The following is a 15213-nucleotide window of genomic DNA, read 5'->3' on the forward strand; positions in this document are numbered from 1 at the left end:
GTTTACTTTTCAGTAGAAGAACAGGTTCAGTAGAAAAACAGGTTGCCGTACCTACAGCAAACCTGAGCCCGTTCCATTTGGCCAGCTCTACTCACTTCGAACTGGTTTGGAGCATTTGACAAGCCTCTTTTCACCAATACTCTTCTCTAAACTGAATAACGGTCACTGATTTGAGGGGAAGACCACCGCAGGGGGGCATTCATTTCACTATAGAAGAGCTGCAATTAATATGTCCCACTGAACCTGAGAGGTACCTGAGAGGTGAAAGGTCAAACACAGCTGATCCCTCAGGTTATTAGGTCAATGCCCAAATTGTGTTTTTTCCAGTAGCAGTAAGCATTAGCCAGCAAAAACACAAATTATGAATAAATAAGAGAGTTTGTGCCTTGGTTAATGTCTTTGTTGACACTTTTTGGTGTTTTATTTTAGATAATAATTAGCTTGTAAAACACATTTAAAACTTGAGATTTCAAGTTGTGCTTCTGATAAGAATCTTGTGTAAAGTGACCAGACGTCCCTATTTACCCTGTGTCCCATGTCCCAGAGGAGGTGTCCATTGATTGCTCCCAGTTTTGTATTTTTTCCTCTTCAGTTTTTCTCTGCTGTCCCTCCACTGTGGGTGAACCTGCTCCTCGCTGCCCCTGAGCCTCTGCTCATCTGATGATAATGTTGTTCATGTCTACACGGAGCTAATGACAACACAGGGAAAGACTCCCTCTCAAACAATGATTAATGATGAATCAAATAAATTGGATTCACATTTTGGTTGAGCACTTTGATAGTTTTTATTATTTTGATTTGAGACTGTAATCATCGCTTATAATTTTTCCAACTTGCCCGCTGGAATACAGAACCGTTCCAACCGCCCAGGACAACTGGCATGCGGCAGTAGAGTAGAGCTGAGTAGGGCTGGAGGAAACGGGCTTCAGTGGCATTGGCAGACAGACAGGTGTGGTGTCTGGGTACAGAGACTGCTTTCTAATCATATTACCCTGAAGACGGACACTTGACTCTGGACTCTCTCAGCACAGATACAGTTCATGACACACAAGAGCCAGGGTCAGACTGGGGCCAAACCAGGTGAGGACCAGGCCTGACCCCTGGGGCTCACCATGACACTATGACCTGCATGCTTTTTCCTGGTACTTCATATTGAACTATAACATAAGTGGATGTTGAAATGTCTTCTTTTTAAACTGCAATATTGATCTACAGATTGTTATTAGAAACGGTTCCATTGATTTCCTGTTAAAAACTGCAAGACTGATAGAGATATTTCACTATAACACGCAGCAGGTTGTCATTTACATGTTTTTAATTTCGTAAAGTGACTACATAAAATGTCAGTCTTTTGTCTTTTGTCTTTGTTTTTACAGCAACAAAACTAAAGTATTCTAGGACTCCCTCTCTTTTTGTTCCTTTACCAGTGTCGCTTTCATTTGGCGCTAGAGTTTACTTGTAAATTGATATCGGGTACTTCACCGGTGGAAATGCACACCGTTAATCCGCTGGGACTCACCGATCTACGGAATGACAGCTCTCAAAAAACATCACGGCAAACTGAAGACCAAAACTGCACTTTGCTCGTGTCGCTTAAATGGATGGATAAGTGTTTTGTGCAAAGAATAAACGCGTATTACTTTTCCACTTACATCGACTGCAGTAAAGTAGCGCCACAAGCCTAAAAGTTGTAAAAGGCAACTTTTTAGGGTGACGTATGCAAATGGTTGTACTTACGTTTGGAGAGGTTAAGTTGAGACGTGGTTTTAGGGGAAAGCCATCCCAGCGTGTGGCGAGCGGCTGGTTCTATACGCTCTGCTCCTTCAGAAGAGGAAACGACACACAGAAGGGGGGAGGAGGGAGGGAAAGAGAGAGTTAGGGAGGGAGAGAGAGAGTAAGGGAGAGAGAGAGTAAGGGAGGGAGAGAGAGAGGGAGGGAGGGAGGGAAGGAGAGAATTAGGGAGGGAGGGAGAGAGAGAGGGAGGGAGGGAGGGAAGGAGAGAGGGAGGGAGGGAGAGAGAGAGGGAGGGAGGGAAGGAGAGAGGGAGGGAGGGAGGGAAAGAGAGAGTTAGGGAGGGAGGGAAGGAGAGAGTTAGGGAGGGAGGGAGAGAGAGAGAGAGGGAGGGAGGGAGGGAAGGAGAGAGGGAGGGAGGGAGAGAGAGAGGGAGGGAGGGAAGGAGAGAGGGAGGGAGGGAGGGAAGGAGAGAGGGAGGGAGGGAAAGAGAGAGGGAGGGAAGGAAGGAGAGAGGGAGGGAGGGAGAGAGAGAGTAAGGGAGAGAGAGAGTAAGGGAGGGAGGGAAGGAGAGAGGGAGGGAGGGAGGGAAAGAGAGAGTTAGGGAGGGAGAGAGAGAGGGTGGGAGGGAAGGAGAGAGGGAAGGAGGGAGGGAAGGAGAGTGGGAGGGAGGGAGAGAGAGAGTAAGGGAGGGAGGGAAGGAGAGAGGGAGGGAGGGAAAGAGAGAGGGAGGGAGGGAGAGAGAGAGTAAGGGAGGGAGGGAAGGAGAGAGGGAGGGAGGGAGGGAAAGAGAGAGTTAGGGAGGGAGAGAGAGAGTAAGGGAGAGAGAGAGTAAGGGAGGGAGGGAGGGAGAGAGAGAGTAAGGGAGGGAGGGAAGGAGAGAGGGAGGGAGGGAGGGAGGGAGGGAAAGAGAGAGTTAGGGAGGGAGAGAGAGAGGGTGGGAGGGAAGGAGAGAGGGAAGGAGGGAGGGAAGGAGAGAGGGAGGGAGGGAGAGAGAGAGTAAGGGAGGGAGGGAAGGAGAGAGGGAGGGAGGGAAAGAGAGAGGGAGGGAGGGAAAGAGGGAGGGAGGGAAGGAGAGAGGGAGGGAGGGAAAGAGATAGGGGGAGGGAGTGAGAGGGATGGAAAGAGAGAGAGAGAAAGAGGGGTAGGGAGAGAGTGAGAGAGAGAGAGGTGGGGAGGGAGAAAAAGAGGTAGAGTGCAAGAGCAAGAGAGAGAGAGTGAGAAAGAGGGAAGGATATAGAGAGTGGGAGAGAATGAGAGAGGGAGGGAGGGAGAGCAACAGAGAGAGAGAGAGCTGTGTTTCATACATTTGGCAAGTAAAAAGTAATAAAAATGTCATAAAAATGCCACACCGGGTGAAATCAGGTAAACTGGGCTCCTAAACCAATTACATGTTTTGTCATAACATCACATGATCTGTTTCAGCTCTTTTGATTGGTCTGGTGTTGATACATTGAGGAATCACCAAAACAGGCCAAATGTTTATAAAGGCAAAAGAATTAAGATGAGTAAAAGAAGGATGAAATTGCCTTTTCTGTTGTGAAGCACGGCATACAACAGGAACATGGAGAATTTGAGTTACAAAATAAACCTTCATCACTTTTCAAAACACAATTTACAGTTGTAAGTTTAGTACAGGGCCACTGCATTTGAATTTGTTGTATATAATATTTGGAAATAGCATACATAATTTGTAAAGTTCAGGGAAAACACTCTTTTTTTTATTTCTATTCTCATGCATCAATTTACCTGGTCCCCCTGTGGTACACGTGAGTGCACAAAAATGCAAGAACAGATTTGGAATGTAAACTTCATGCATTTTAAAGTTATTTATTTTTTAAGTGCTTGAAGTAGGTATTATTTGTCTTGTTTTGAGAATATTTTGAAGTTAAAATAATATTGTAAATGGAACAAGCATAAAATGTTGTATTCTTTAGTAAATTATATGAAATTATATGAAAAAAAAGAAGGGTATAACTTATTATCTTGCATTATTATTGTAATTATTTCCAATGTGACGTCAAAACAAAATATCACAGAAGTTTAAGTGACATTTTAGTTTTAACTAGTTCTAAAACTGCTCAGGAAAGAAATGATCCAATTATGTTCTGTTTGTGTTATTTTTACTATTGACAAATGTACAAATAAGTTTCAGTTGTCTGATTTCCAATGCTTTTGATAATGATTTGATGCTTTTAATCTAATTTGGAGTGTGGGTCTGAATGTTGCCTTTAAGATGATCTGTCGAGTTGATCTTTAAGTGTTGATCCTCCTTATCTGAGTCTAAGGTCTAAGGACAGAGGCGTGACATGGAACCTGAACAAGTGGAATTTTGACTCAATAACCTGAATAAATGAACCAACTCACAACGTAATATATTCATCATTTTAAAACACATTTTTAAAACAATGCCAATATCTTTTAGAAAAACAATAAACGTCCTTAACATTCTGAGACCATTCTGAGTCTATTGGGCTTGTATTATCTGCCCACATAATGTACAGTGTGGTGTATACGCAGTGTCAGAACAAAACGCTCTGTGTCTGAACAAGGCCAACGCGATGGTAATGCAGCCCACATTTGTAACTCTGCTGCACATGTTTCTGACAGTTTAAAGACTCATTTGACACATTTGACACATTTTACTTAATAAAGGTGTCATATGTCGTTATTATTTGTCAAATCATAACTCATTCATTCATATGGATTTCAGCCCTGGTTTATAATATGGTTGCTAGGTAACAGTTGTGGAGATACTGCTGTGTTCATGTGTCCTCTAGAGGTGAGAAGTCTGCTCTTTAACAGTGATTAAGATATAACAGTAAGATTTGTTAACATTAATAATACCATTGAGACAGCTACCATTAAGTCAATGAACAGTAGTGTTGGCTCTTTTAATAATAATAATACCTGCAGCACTACTACACTACTACAGCAGGCAGACTAACAGAAGTGAGGCTTCCACCCACCCAGGCCCACCACCAATGTTCATTTTTGAAGCACAACAAAACAAAAAGCAAAGGTTAACGGAAATTGAAACTGCTCATCACCTTTGCTTTGTAAGTACCAACACAGAGGATTTGTCTCATAACGACTGGTTCTTTAATGAGCTGTTGATCCTGGTAATAAGCACATGGACAAAGATAAACACAGTGATGTCATGTTTAGCTGACCGAGGATTTTACAAACACTGCAAATGTGACTGGAATACAACATATGAATCTTGTTGAGTAGTTATGCATTGATTAGACTTTGAGGAGATTTCAATGTTTCCAACAGGTTTCCATATACACCCTTTAGAAGTTGGCAGTAACATATTTTGAGCTGCTTGTCTGGTTATATTTTCTTACTGGAACATAATTCAGCTTGAGCTGAAATAAGAACTAAGATAAATAGGCTTGAATCTAGTCCAAAAAGTAATTAAAACCAGTTGAAAAAGTTAACATATATTTAGATCCTCTTACTGTTCTATATGGCCTACATGTTTTTCAGGGTATTTTTAGTGTCAATAAAAATAACATTTCTCAAAACAAGCCACAGAAGATTATTCTTTTGTTTACACGATTTGACCTGCATAGACCTATTTACTAAACAAAGCATGTGTCTTTGTGGAAGAGTTTGTGTTAATACTTTAAATGCTTTAAAACTATAGTTGCAATAGTCAAAGTGCTCTTTGGATTGATGATTACAAAATCTTTCCCGTAGATTTGTTTCTTCCACATGAACTTGGCCACAGCCCAAAGTGTCCTTGACAAACTCAGGTCAAATTGATTAAACAATTTGACCCGAGTGGAACCAGCCCACATAAGTGTCTGTAATGTCCACAGGAAAGTAAATACAGGTGAGGCATCAGAGCTGCGGTGGGATTGGATAGGGCCCAAAGGTCAAACTGCAGGCGAGTAATAAAGGTTCAACTACTACACATACTTTGAATGTTGCTTTAAATAGCTTAAATATGTTTGAGTCCCTTTTTCTTGTCTCTGGCTGGAAAAAAGCTTTTCGTGCATTTAGTGTGAATATCAAAGAAGAAATAAAAATTGTGTGTTTATTTACCCTCATGAAACCAGATGTACATTGAAAAATCTAAAATTACACTTCTACTTCTAACCTGCAGCTTTAGTTGTAAAGTCATTTATCACTTCTATGCACTGTAAAATAAATGCTTGCATTATATATATATGCTCACTCGCGCGCACGCGCACACGCACACACACACAACAAAGTCAAGGCTTGGATTGTATTTAAACACCTTTTATTTAATAACGTAACAAATGTCCTTGCGTTATTGTTTTATTCTGAAGCTTGAATACTCTCTACTTAGTGCAGAACACACCACCAAAGGTGGACATGAGGTGTGATGCTTAAAACTCTTTCACACAGAAGAACCAAACGTCTGACAACAAAAAGAACACAGAAATGCACTAAGTTATAGACGCTGCAAGAGAAACTGAACTGCAAATCAGATAAATGCAGAATATGAAATGAGCGCTTGGTGAAAATGGATGGAGCTGAAGTAACTCTCAAAACCCTGAATCCTCCCACTGCAGGTGCATAGGACAGCAGGTTGTGCCCATATCACACGGATATAAATTACACAAATATTTTGAAAAGTACTGCTTAAAGAGTGTAATACATCATCAACTTAAATGGGATAGATTTCTTGTTTAGTTTTGGTTAATATTTGCTGTTGACAAAAGAAAGTTGTATCCAAATGGCATCCTTGACACATTTTTCAAAGCATCTCCTGTTGAAGATGAACATGTATGGCTAATTGCAAACAGAATTTGAGTGCCTTCTGTGCAGATAGACTTTAATGCAGTTTGGTCTCACCACTGCACAAAAGACATCAACACAGAAGCTCCTCCATCTTCTCAACTTGGTCAAGTGAGAAAACAAACCAATCAAATGCCAATTTACTTTACAAATAATATATCAATTAACCAAAGAAATGTGTAAATAGTTTTTTCTTATAATATAAGAAAAAAACTAGCTTGAATGATGTGTACAGACTTTAAGGCAAGGTCAACCACAAGTGAAACAGCAGTATCTCACTTTAAATAAACCTTACAATTTAATGATTAGATCTAGTCAAACCCACAGTGGGAATCATTGAGGTTCCAGGTTTTAGTTTGTGGGATCTAAAATTCAAACTGGCTCCTACTAAAAGTATAATGAAAGATGTTTGCATTCATCTCCATGATACAATAAAATTAAAATGGCGAGAACCAAAACGTGTCTCAAATGATTATTCACAGCTTCAACCAAAACCTGCCTAAAGTAGTAAAACATTGTATTTTTATGAGAAATGGAACATATGAGAACAAAAAAGTTTACAAGCAAACACATTTTAAACAAATCTACAATATAATATTTTTTTTTGTTTTTAATGAAGGCCCCTCCCAACAGAATGTACAAGTACCAGATATGACTAAAATTACACGAAAACCATAACTTTTATTGTCAAAAACCACAAATCCTTAACTTTTGCTCACACATAAGTAGCTATGTTTGAATAAGGCATTTCTATACAATTTCTTAAAGGGGCAGCGCTGCTTGTAACGATCAAAAAAATATGTTGTTTTGAAGTTGGTTGCACAATGTCGGTTACATTTTGATCCATGTTTATCTGTCTGGATTGAGGTAATTTCACAGCAAATGGTTGGAAAGGTTACAGTAATTGTGCCTTGAGCGTTGAAAATATATGGCACTTGCAAATAGAGCCTGTAATAAGTTTGAAATTTGAGCGAGGTAGAAGACACCAATTTAAAAGGCAAACGTGCTTATTGCAATTTTATCCATTTTAAAAGCATTTTTTTTGTCTTTGACGTGTAAGAACATATCGAGTCCGGCTGAATGCAGACTGTATACTGCACAATAGACCCTTTAGAAGTTTGTGCACAAAAGCGTTCTTAATTCCAGAATGTGAGCAACTGGAGGCAAAACAATTTACAATGGAGAAACTTGGATTAACCTCAAAATATTAGAAAATGTGAAACAGAGGATTTTGGCTATGTCTAATCAGCATCAGTGTAAGCAACATCAACGCCTAGGTAAATGACATTTACAAATGTATTTCACATTATTTCTTTATAATAACTGGCTAGTACACAAAGCATTATAGCTGAGGGAAATATCTTTAATTTTTTTAATTTTACTCGAGAAATGCTTAAATAAATGTTGACCTTGCACTATTTTTTTGTTTTTATCTTTAGTATTAACACAATTTACCTTTTAGATACTATAGTTTGTTCCGCATAAAGGTTACAAAACAAAATTAAAAAATAAAAATAAAATCATTAGCAGTTAGATCTGATAGTCATTTTTGTAACATGTATTATGTTTACTTCACTTTGAGTCACCTCCGTTCTGGAATTTTGAACATGACGACAAATCATTTTAAAGGGTCTGTATGCCAATGTCCTTTAAAGTACAGAGTGGTCCAAGCTTCAATTACAATCTCAAAAACAACCCTCTTCAAAAAACTATTAAACATCATCCCTCATCAAGACAAAACCCTGAACAAACAAAATAATTTTCATTTAATAATCCTCCTTTGGCCTGACTCTAGGTGGATGGGCGACTTTTTACATCTAGATTAATTGTATTACATCACCTTCTTTCCATTTAAATCACTTGAATTTAACGTATACATTGGAAGTAGAGTAAAGCCACACTGCGCAACATTTCAGACAGCTACAATGCTTAAAACACCTTTACCGTCAGCAGCCTTGAAAGACACCGTTTTTAAAAAAAAGCTTTTCTTTTAGTAAATTTATTGGTTGAAACGTTGCACAATTTGGCTTTAAATTCTGTCAAGAAGATGACAGAAAAAACCCCTCAACATATTCTCTTTTTGATACTGGCAGCTTGGTCGTTCATCAGGATTGTGCAGTTAAAATGTTTTGGTATAAGGGTAATACATTATTTTCAAATGAACCTTTCAGCACTGTAACAAACCTGTTTCCACACTTCTAAAGGCCCTTGAACCAGATACAAAGCAACAGGAAGAAGGCAAGGCACTATAACATAACCCCAGTGTGGACCGAGGATCTACACAACAGGGAAAAAACCAAAACAGAGCAAAATAAAACTCTTCAAGTACAATAACATGGACAAAGTCGGTTTATACATTCACATTCATCTAAAATAACCAGGGACAGAGGCAAAGGTTTAAAGTGTCTTTGTAAAAGTCTTGTATAAGGAAAATAGCTAGCATTACTTTAAATCTAAATATCACCCTCATGCCGTTTGGAGGCCCAGTTCAACTTTCAGTCAGATGGAGAGCGCTGTGGGAGTGTGATATTATGCTCATGGGTGACAGTATGGAGGAATAGGTTGTGTTCACGTTAAATCATAACCCTTCGTGAGTTTGAATCCCGACTGCGACATTTACTGCATGTCATCCCTTCTTTCTCATCCCCATTTCACACTTTCCTCTCCTGTCTAGTGAAGCCTATGGGCTAAAACATCTTTAAAAAGAAAAGTTTGTAAAAAAAGAAAAAGGGGGAATATGTTATTTTACTGGAGAAACTGGGATTAACCTAAGAATATCACAAAATATGAAAAATCATGTGTGTGATATCAGAGCCTGGTTCAAACACCTCTACTATTGTGTTTTATAAGATTTGTTTGTTTAAAAGTAGATTACAAATGACTTAGCATTTTTGATGAAGGTAAACCCGCAATAGTTTTTCACTTTTCCTACAGATATATTACATACTTTATCATTAATACTACTTTTTGTCTAGATTGATTTGTTTGGTTTCATTCACATATGTTTGAGTAATCCTGCATTAGTAGGCTTTCAACAAAATGCTTTTTTCCACATTATGAAGTTGTCATTTTTGTTTCAACTTTTGTTGAGATTGTCACAGAAAGTCTCCACTATATAAAGTGAATTAAAGCAGTTTAAATAGGACTAATACAATAGCTGTAGCTTCAAAGTAAGGCAATTCCAGGTCTGAAACTATTCAAATGATTCAAATGAAGATGTGCGGCGTTTAAACTTCCTGTTCGTTTTACCACTTAATGACATCACAAGGTGGAACAGATTGTTTTCAGTTTGAGAGAAGAACACAGCCTAAATATGCAGGATTTGTGTGTTAAATGTGTGTGAATAAAACAAAACATAACTTCAGTTATGCTTTTGATGAGGAAACATGTGCCCTTTAATATTGAGTAGGATATTGGGTTAAATGTACGCAGAGTTTGCAAATTGAAGATGCTTTGACCTTGTTTATGGTTAATATCACTGATTACTGGGCGTATACGTATGAAACAAAATCTTGCAGGAAGTTCAATGTCTTCTATGTAAAGTCCAAATGAACCAAGGTGAATTATATGTGGTGGCAATATTAAAACACATAAATATTGGTATGATTGTTGCTAGTTAAAAGGACTTTAGGGCACAAGATTAATAGGACAAATTTGTCGATAAAAGTTTCAGTATAAGTGGATTTTCAGTTTTGTTCTTTCTTTCAAACATAGTAAATCTTTCATAGTGCTTAATAGATATTTGCCCCTCCTCTCAATCTGACATAATGACAAGAAGTGGACACAACCTGTGTTTGATTTCACATTATGGTGACTGAACTGAAAGTGAAAGGACCCTCACCAAAACTTTGCTGTTTGTCGTTTGTTTTTTCAAGAAAGAATCCATCTAAAAACTAACGGCGTCCAACGTCGGCTCATAAAAATAAAGCAAAAAAATAATAATATCACAGTGAATCCACGCACCAAGCTCGATGCGAGTAAAACAGGTCCGTTGACAGAACACAACTGTTTTTGTTTCTTTTAAATACAATTATATTCATTAACAAAAACAATGTTGAAACCACCCCAAAAATGACTTTAAAACAAAAGCATTATTCAACAAAATGGCGGTGAATCGCTGCACGAAATGTCTATTTACATCCGTCTGTGCTTTATGTGTGGAGTGGAGGGCAGCAAGCAACACAAGTAACCCACAGAAATGGAATCATAAAAGAAATACAGTTAATATCCTAATGTTTTTTTTCTATAACAAGGCCACTTGTTCACACTGAGCTCTCTAAAAGGGGTTTGCTCTTATTGCTTCATATGGTAACGCAGATGTGGAGAGAAAAGAGAGGCAGAAGAGGAGACGCTAAAGCTTTTTAAAAAACACATTTACAACATGTTTTCTAATGTATTCATTTGTTTCCATCTCCCCAAATTAGGTCCTTTGTTCATTAATGTAGTCTAAAATGACATGTTTATTGATGTAGCATGTTTGGTTGTTTTGCACTTGTGAATAATTAATTTTGCTTCCAAGGATCAGTCTGATTTTACTTCAACCATGTCAACCAAAACTTTAAACTATTGCATTGTTTTTGTTCTAAAATGAGCAGGAACCTCTTTTCTGCAATGATGCCAAACTGCAGTTCATCAGTTTACTAGTTTACTCCCAAATAGTTTAAAACCAGCTGGATTTACATTACCACCCAGCTCCAACTAATGTTAAATAAAGTAAAGTTTAGAATTAATCTACCCGGATGTCTCAGATTTTCATTCACGTTGCAAATCTGCCTTGCTTTTGTTAGCAATGTTACAGTCTACAGAGATCGGGATCGAACGCCTCAAATCAGCAAAATTGTATTTGTTGTAAGCAGAGAAGAACGTAAGCAGAGTTAATACTAACATAAACCATTAAAGGACAAATATTATGCATTATTTATACTGTGACATGCTCTGAGGCAGGCGTTTCCTGCAGAGGGAATCTCAAAGGGGAGATAAACAAACTTAACATGCCCCCGATATGCCAATACAGGCACGTTGTTGTAATGGATGATACAATGTGATGATTTGAGGCGGAAATGCCCAAAATAAACCACTCAGATTTCAGCGTTTGACCCACTGTGCAATGTCACAAAAAAAACAATTTTGCATAATACGTGTCCTTAAAAAAATTATCAAAAGAGCTGTCTATCCATTATTTTACATCTCCATTGATCTACTGTCATACTTAGGTACGTAAATAAGATGACCATGACACAATCCCAATCTCTATACAATCTTGGCTACAAAAAGCCAAAATTTCAACATCAAACAAATAGCAATTTACACATTTTTTGTTGTTATACATTGTTACCCTATCCGATCTCATCAGTGGTGGAGCAGGTGTCACCCAGTGATAACATGTCTTTGCTCTTTGTAGGCTGGTTTCTTTCTTCTCTCCACACTCTTGTTTGTTTTTAGATTTCAGCTTTGTTCCTTTAACCAGAGACCGCCTGGTTATGTGGTCCTTAGGTTGGGGCCTCCTGGATTACTTACAGACTTGTGTAGAGCGTTGCTCATGTGGAAAGCTGGCAGAGAAGCCTGTCCCGGCAGCTGGTTTTGCGTGGAGGCGTAGGGGCCCAGAGGCTGCGACGTGCTGACAAGAAGGGCACCAGGAGAGGGCGCTTGGTGTGATGACATGATGGGTCCGCTCCACTGCACGCTGTACGCTGCCGTGGGGTTGTAGTGGATGAACTGAGGAGGTTGAGTTTGGGCTAGTGGGGGTGTGGGTGAGGAGGGCGGATGGCATGAGGAGGGCGGATGGCATAAGGAGCCTTTGCGGGCCGACAGAGAGGTAGTGCTGCTGGGGTTGGCGGGAAGCTGGACCGAGCCTCCGACGTTGCTGGGACACAGCTGACCCGGGGCAGAGAACTTCCTGCCCAGACTGGCTGACTGGATCAGCTGTTTAGACAAAACACAAATACCAACATTACAATCGAACAATTATCATTCATCCAGTTATTGAATTCATGACAACTGATTGTCATATTAGACATTATTCAATCATATAAAGTAGAGACCGACACGGGACTGGCTTTTCATTCCTGCACTGGCCCGATCACGGGAAGCTTATCTGACTCGTCTGGTCCTGATTGCCTTTCCACACTTTCCCGCCCCAGAAGTCCCCACGGGTTGCGCGGTTTTTGTTAATTATCGAAAAATACGCCGCTATAGGCAACTGCTGCTGCGTTACACACCAGGTCTCAGATACGAGCAGCGCCTTATGAGGCTCCGACTGGATTTGTGCAGGAATGACCTAATATAGCCTCATTTATCACACGGTAAATTGAAGCTGTTCAGAAGGACACACACAATACCAAGTGGCTTGCACATGGACTGCGCCGGGTCACACCTACCACGCACTCACTCACTCACTCACTCATAAAGTTAATTCAACTATTCCACCTCCAGTGTGGCATCCTCCCCTCGGCTCCTTTCACACCTGCAGCTCTCTGCGCACTCACACTCACACACACGACATGTGCACTGCTCTCTGTGTTTCACCGCGGTTTCCTTTGAAGCTGACCATTCGCTCATGCTCACAGCTCTGCGCGAGCCCGCCCCTGCCTGCACACATTTTTTTTACAAAATACAAAGCCATAGAGAAATGATTAAGGTTTTCTTCAGACCTCATAGCTCTGTCCTGGAGGAAGAGTCTGCTGCAACGGTTTGGCACTCTTCTTACTCTAGATATATGAGCAACTGTCAGTCATTTAGGCATTTGAGTCACAGAAAGTTTGTCAAACAATAAAGACATGCTAATTGGAAACATACAGTAATCACACCAGATTTCACCAGTATTTATTTTGTTTCAAATATATATAATCTTAGTTAGTAGTTGTAGAATATGAAAATGGTAAAATAGTGAAATAGTCAAGACATTAAGTGTAAGACTTTAATCTGGCATGAGCTTTGTACCTGGGAGAGGTTCATGGCGTCGCGGGCCCAGTTGTCGACGAGCTTGTGGAGGTCATCAGTGAACGTGCCCTTTCTCTGGTGCAGCGCCACCGAGTTTGGGCCCAGACTCTGTGATCCGCCCTGACTCGAAACCCCTGAACCCCCCACGGCGTTCGTGCTGTTGGTCCCTGGAAAAGACACAGGCCACACGACATCTCAAAATGTGTTACAGCTTATTCAGACTGAAGGCTTTAGGGATATCAATGCAATAGTCAAGTTGGAGTTTGCTTGTGACAAAAATGTATTGCTTCATGAAAAATACTTCAGCCACATTTTGACTGGTTCACTGTGGATCAGATCAGCACGGTCAGGTTCACTGTACATTTAAGTGATCCAAAGTGGGCCATGAGAGGTGGCTCTCTTTGGGCTCCCAGAACATTTTTGCGCGAGATGATTGGATAAGAGAAAACACTTTATATATTTCCAGTGATAGAAAGACAGACTTAGCAAAACAAAGCTAGTGTACGTTAGCATCAGCCGTCTCCTGTTTATTGACACACGGCACTCGTATTAAGAAAATATGGTACACAAACATTATCTAAACCTAACATAAAGAAACGTTTAAGTTGAGGATAAACCGGAAGTCGTTTCTCTGCCACAAACTTGGAATAACAAAACGTTGTTTTGTGAATTGCAGAGGTCGGCCTTATGATTTAAAAAGTATGTTTCAGGCACAATTTTGATATTATTTATAAGAAAACAGTTGTGTTTGGGTGAGGTCAGTTGCTCACGTCGAGCTACATGAGACAGACTCTGACATTAAAAGAACTGTTCCAAAGGACTCTAAAGTGAACCAGTCTATGGGACCTGGGCCAGTCGAACCGTGGTTGTTTCAAATGCCAGAAGGTACATGCTACGTACAGTATATCAACATGTGTTGAGACCTGTCAATAAAATTAAACTTGCATTATGCTTTATTCCCAATCAGATTTTTTAAAATAGGTAAATGAACTGTTTTCATGGAGATTTCCATGGAGATGGATTTATGATTATGTTTATGACAAATCCATGTATGTATTGCACAAAACAGATTTCTCTAAAATAGAGAACAGGCTGTGCCAGCTGTGACTACAGCAGTGTGGGATTGTGGGTAATGTAATTTAGATCACATGCTATGTCTAATGGGGTGAAGAAGGAAGAGGTTATTCTGTACGATAGAGCTGACGTGACAGACAACAGGGATTAGGAGTTTCTGGGCAAATTAAGGCTGTCAATGACATGCACAAAACCATTCAATTCAGTCATTTCAGAAATCATGTAATTGCAGTTTCATTTAGATTAGAGACTATTATTGCATTTTGAAATTTGCTCTATTCTGTTTCACTAGGATGGCTTCGGGGGCCAGAACGCCCCTGGAAAAGAGATTCTACATATCAGTAGGACTTTCCTGGTTAAATAAAGGTAAATAAATAAATACAATATATTGCAGCAATCATGTGGTCCTCGGGGCGGGTCCACGAATTTCCAACTTGCTTGCATTCATGTGCTTACCTCAGAATGTTGGGATTTTGATGTCACCAATAATAAAATCACAGAATCCACATAACAGTGTTTAATAGAGCTAACAGTAAGATTTATTGTTGTTTGCCTTCTCAAAATCTCAACATTCTATGTTTTAGAAGACATTCTATCATTTTTACTTTAGCTAGCAAAGTGTTGCTCAAAGGAAGATTGCCTCAGAAATAGACAATATATAAAATAAATAAAATACCTCATGGCATTCTTTACAAT

The 15213-nt window shown here is 39.5% G+C and overlaps 2 protein-coding genes across 3 annotated transcripts in view; both read right to left on the minus strand.

Moving 5' to 3' along the window:
• The window catches only part of LOC140367104 (proline-rich protein 5-like), a 28091-nt gene extending 26270 nt beyond the window's left edge, over positions 1–1821 (minus strand). For both annotated transcript variants that reach the window (XM_072453436.1, XM_072453435.1), the window contains exon 1: positions 1738–1821. The gene's annotated coding sequence lies outside the window, so the exon portion shown is untranslated. The remainder of the gene's footprint in view (positions 1–1737) is intronic.
• Positions 1822–7096: 5275 nt separating this feature from the next.
• The window catches only part of LOC140368292 (serine/threonine-protein kinase WNK1-like), a 128630-nt gene continuing 120513 nt past the window's right edge, over positions 7097–15213 (minus strand). The window contains 3 exon segments of the mRNA XM_072455262.1: positions 7097–12426; positions 13155–13211; positions 13444–13610. Of these exon segments, the coding sequence (XP_072311363.1) occupies positions 11983–12426; positions 13155–13211; positions 13444–13610 (668 nt within the window). The 3' untranslated portion in view covers positions 7097–11982.

This window comes from Eucyclogobius newberryi, unplaced genomic scaffold (genome assembly GCF_026437365.1).
Source record: "Eucyclogobius newberryi isolate DKJ021-1_F unplaced genomic scaffold, fEucNew1.0.hap1 SCAF_2, whole genome shotgun sequence".
Taxonomy (NCBI): domain Eukaryota; kingdom Metazoa; phylum Chordata; class Actinopteri; order Gobiiformes; family Gobiidae; genus Eucyclogobius; species Eucyclogobius newberryi.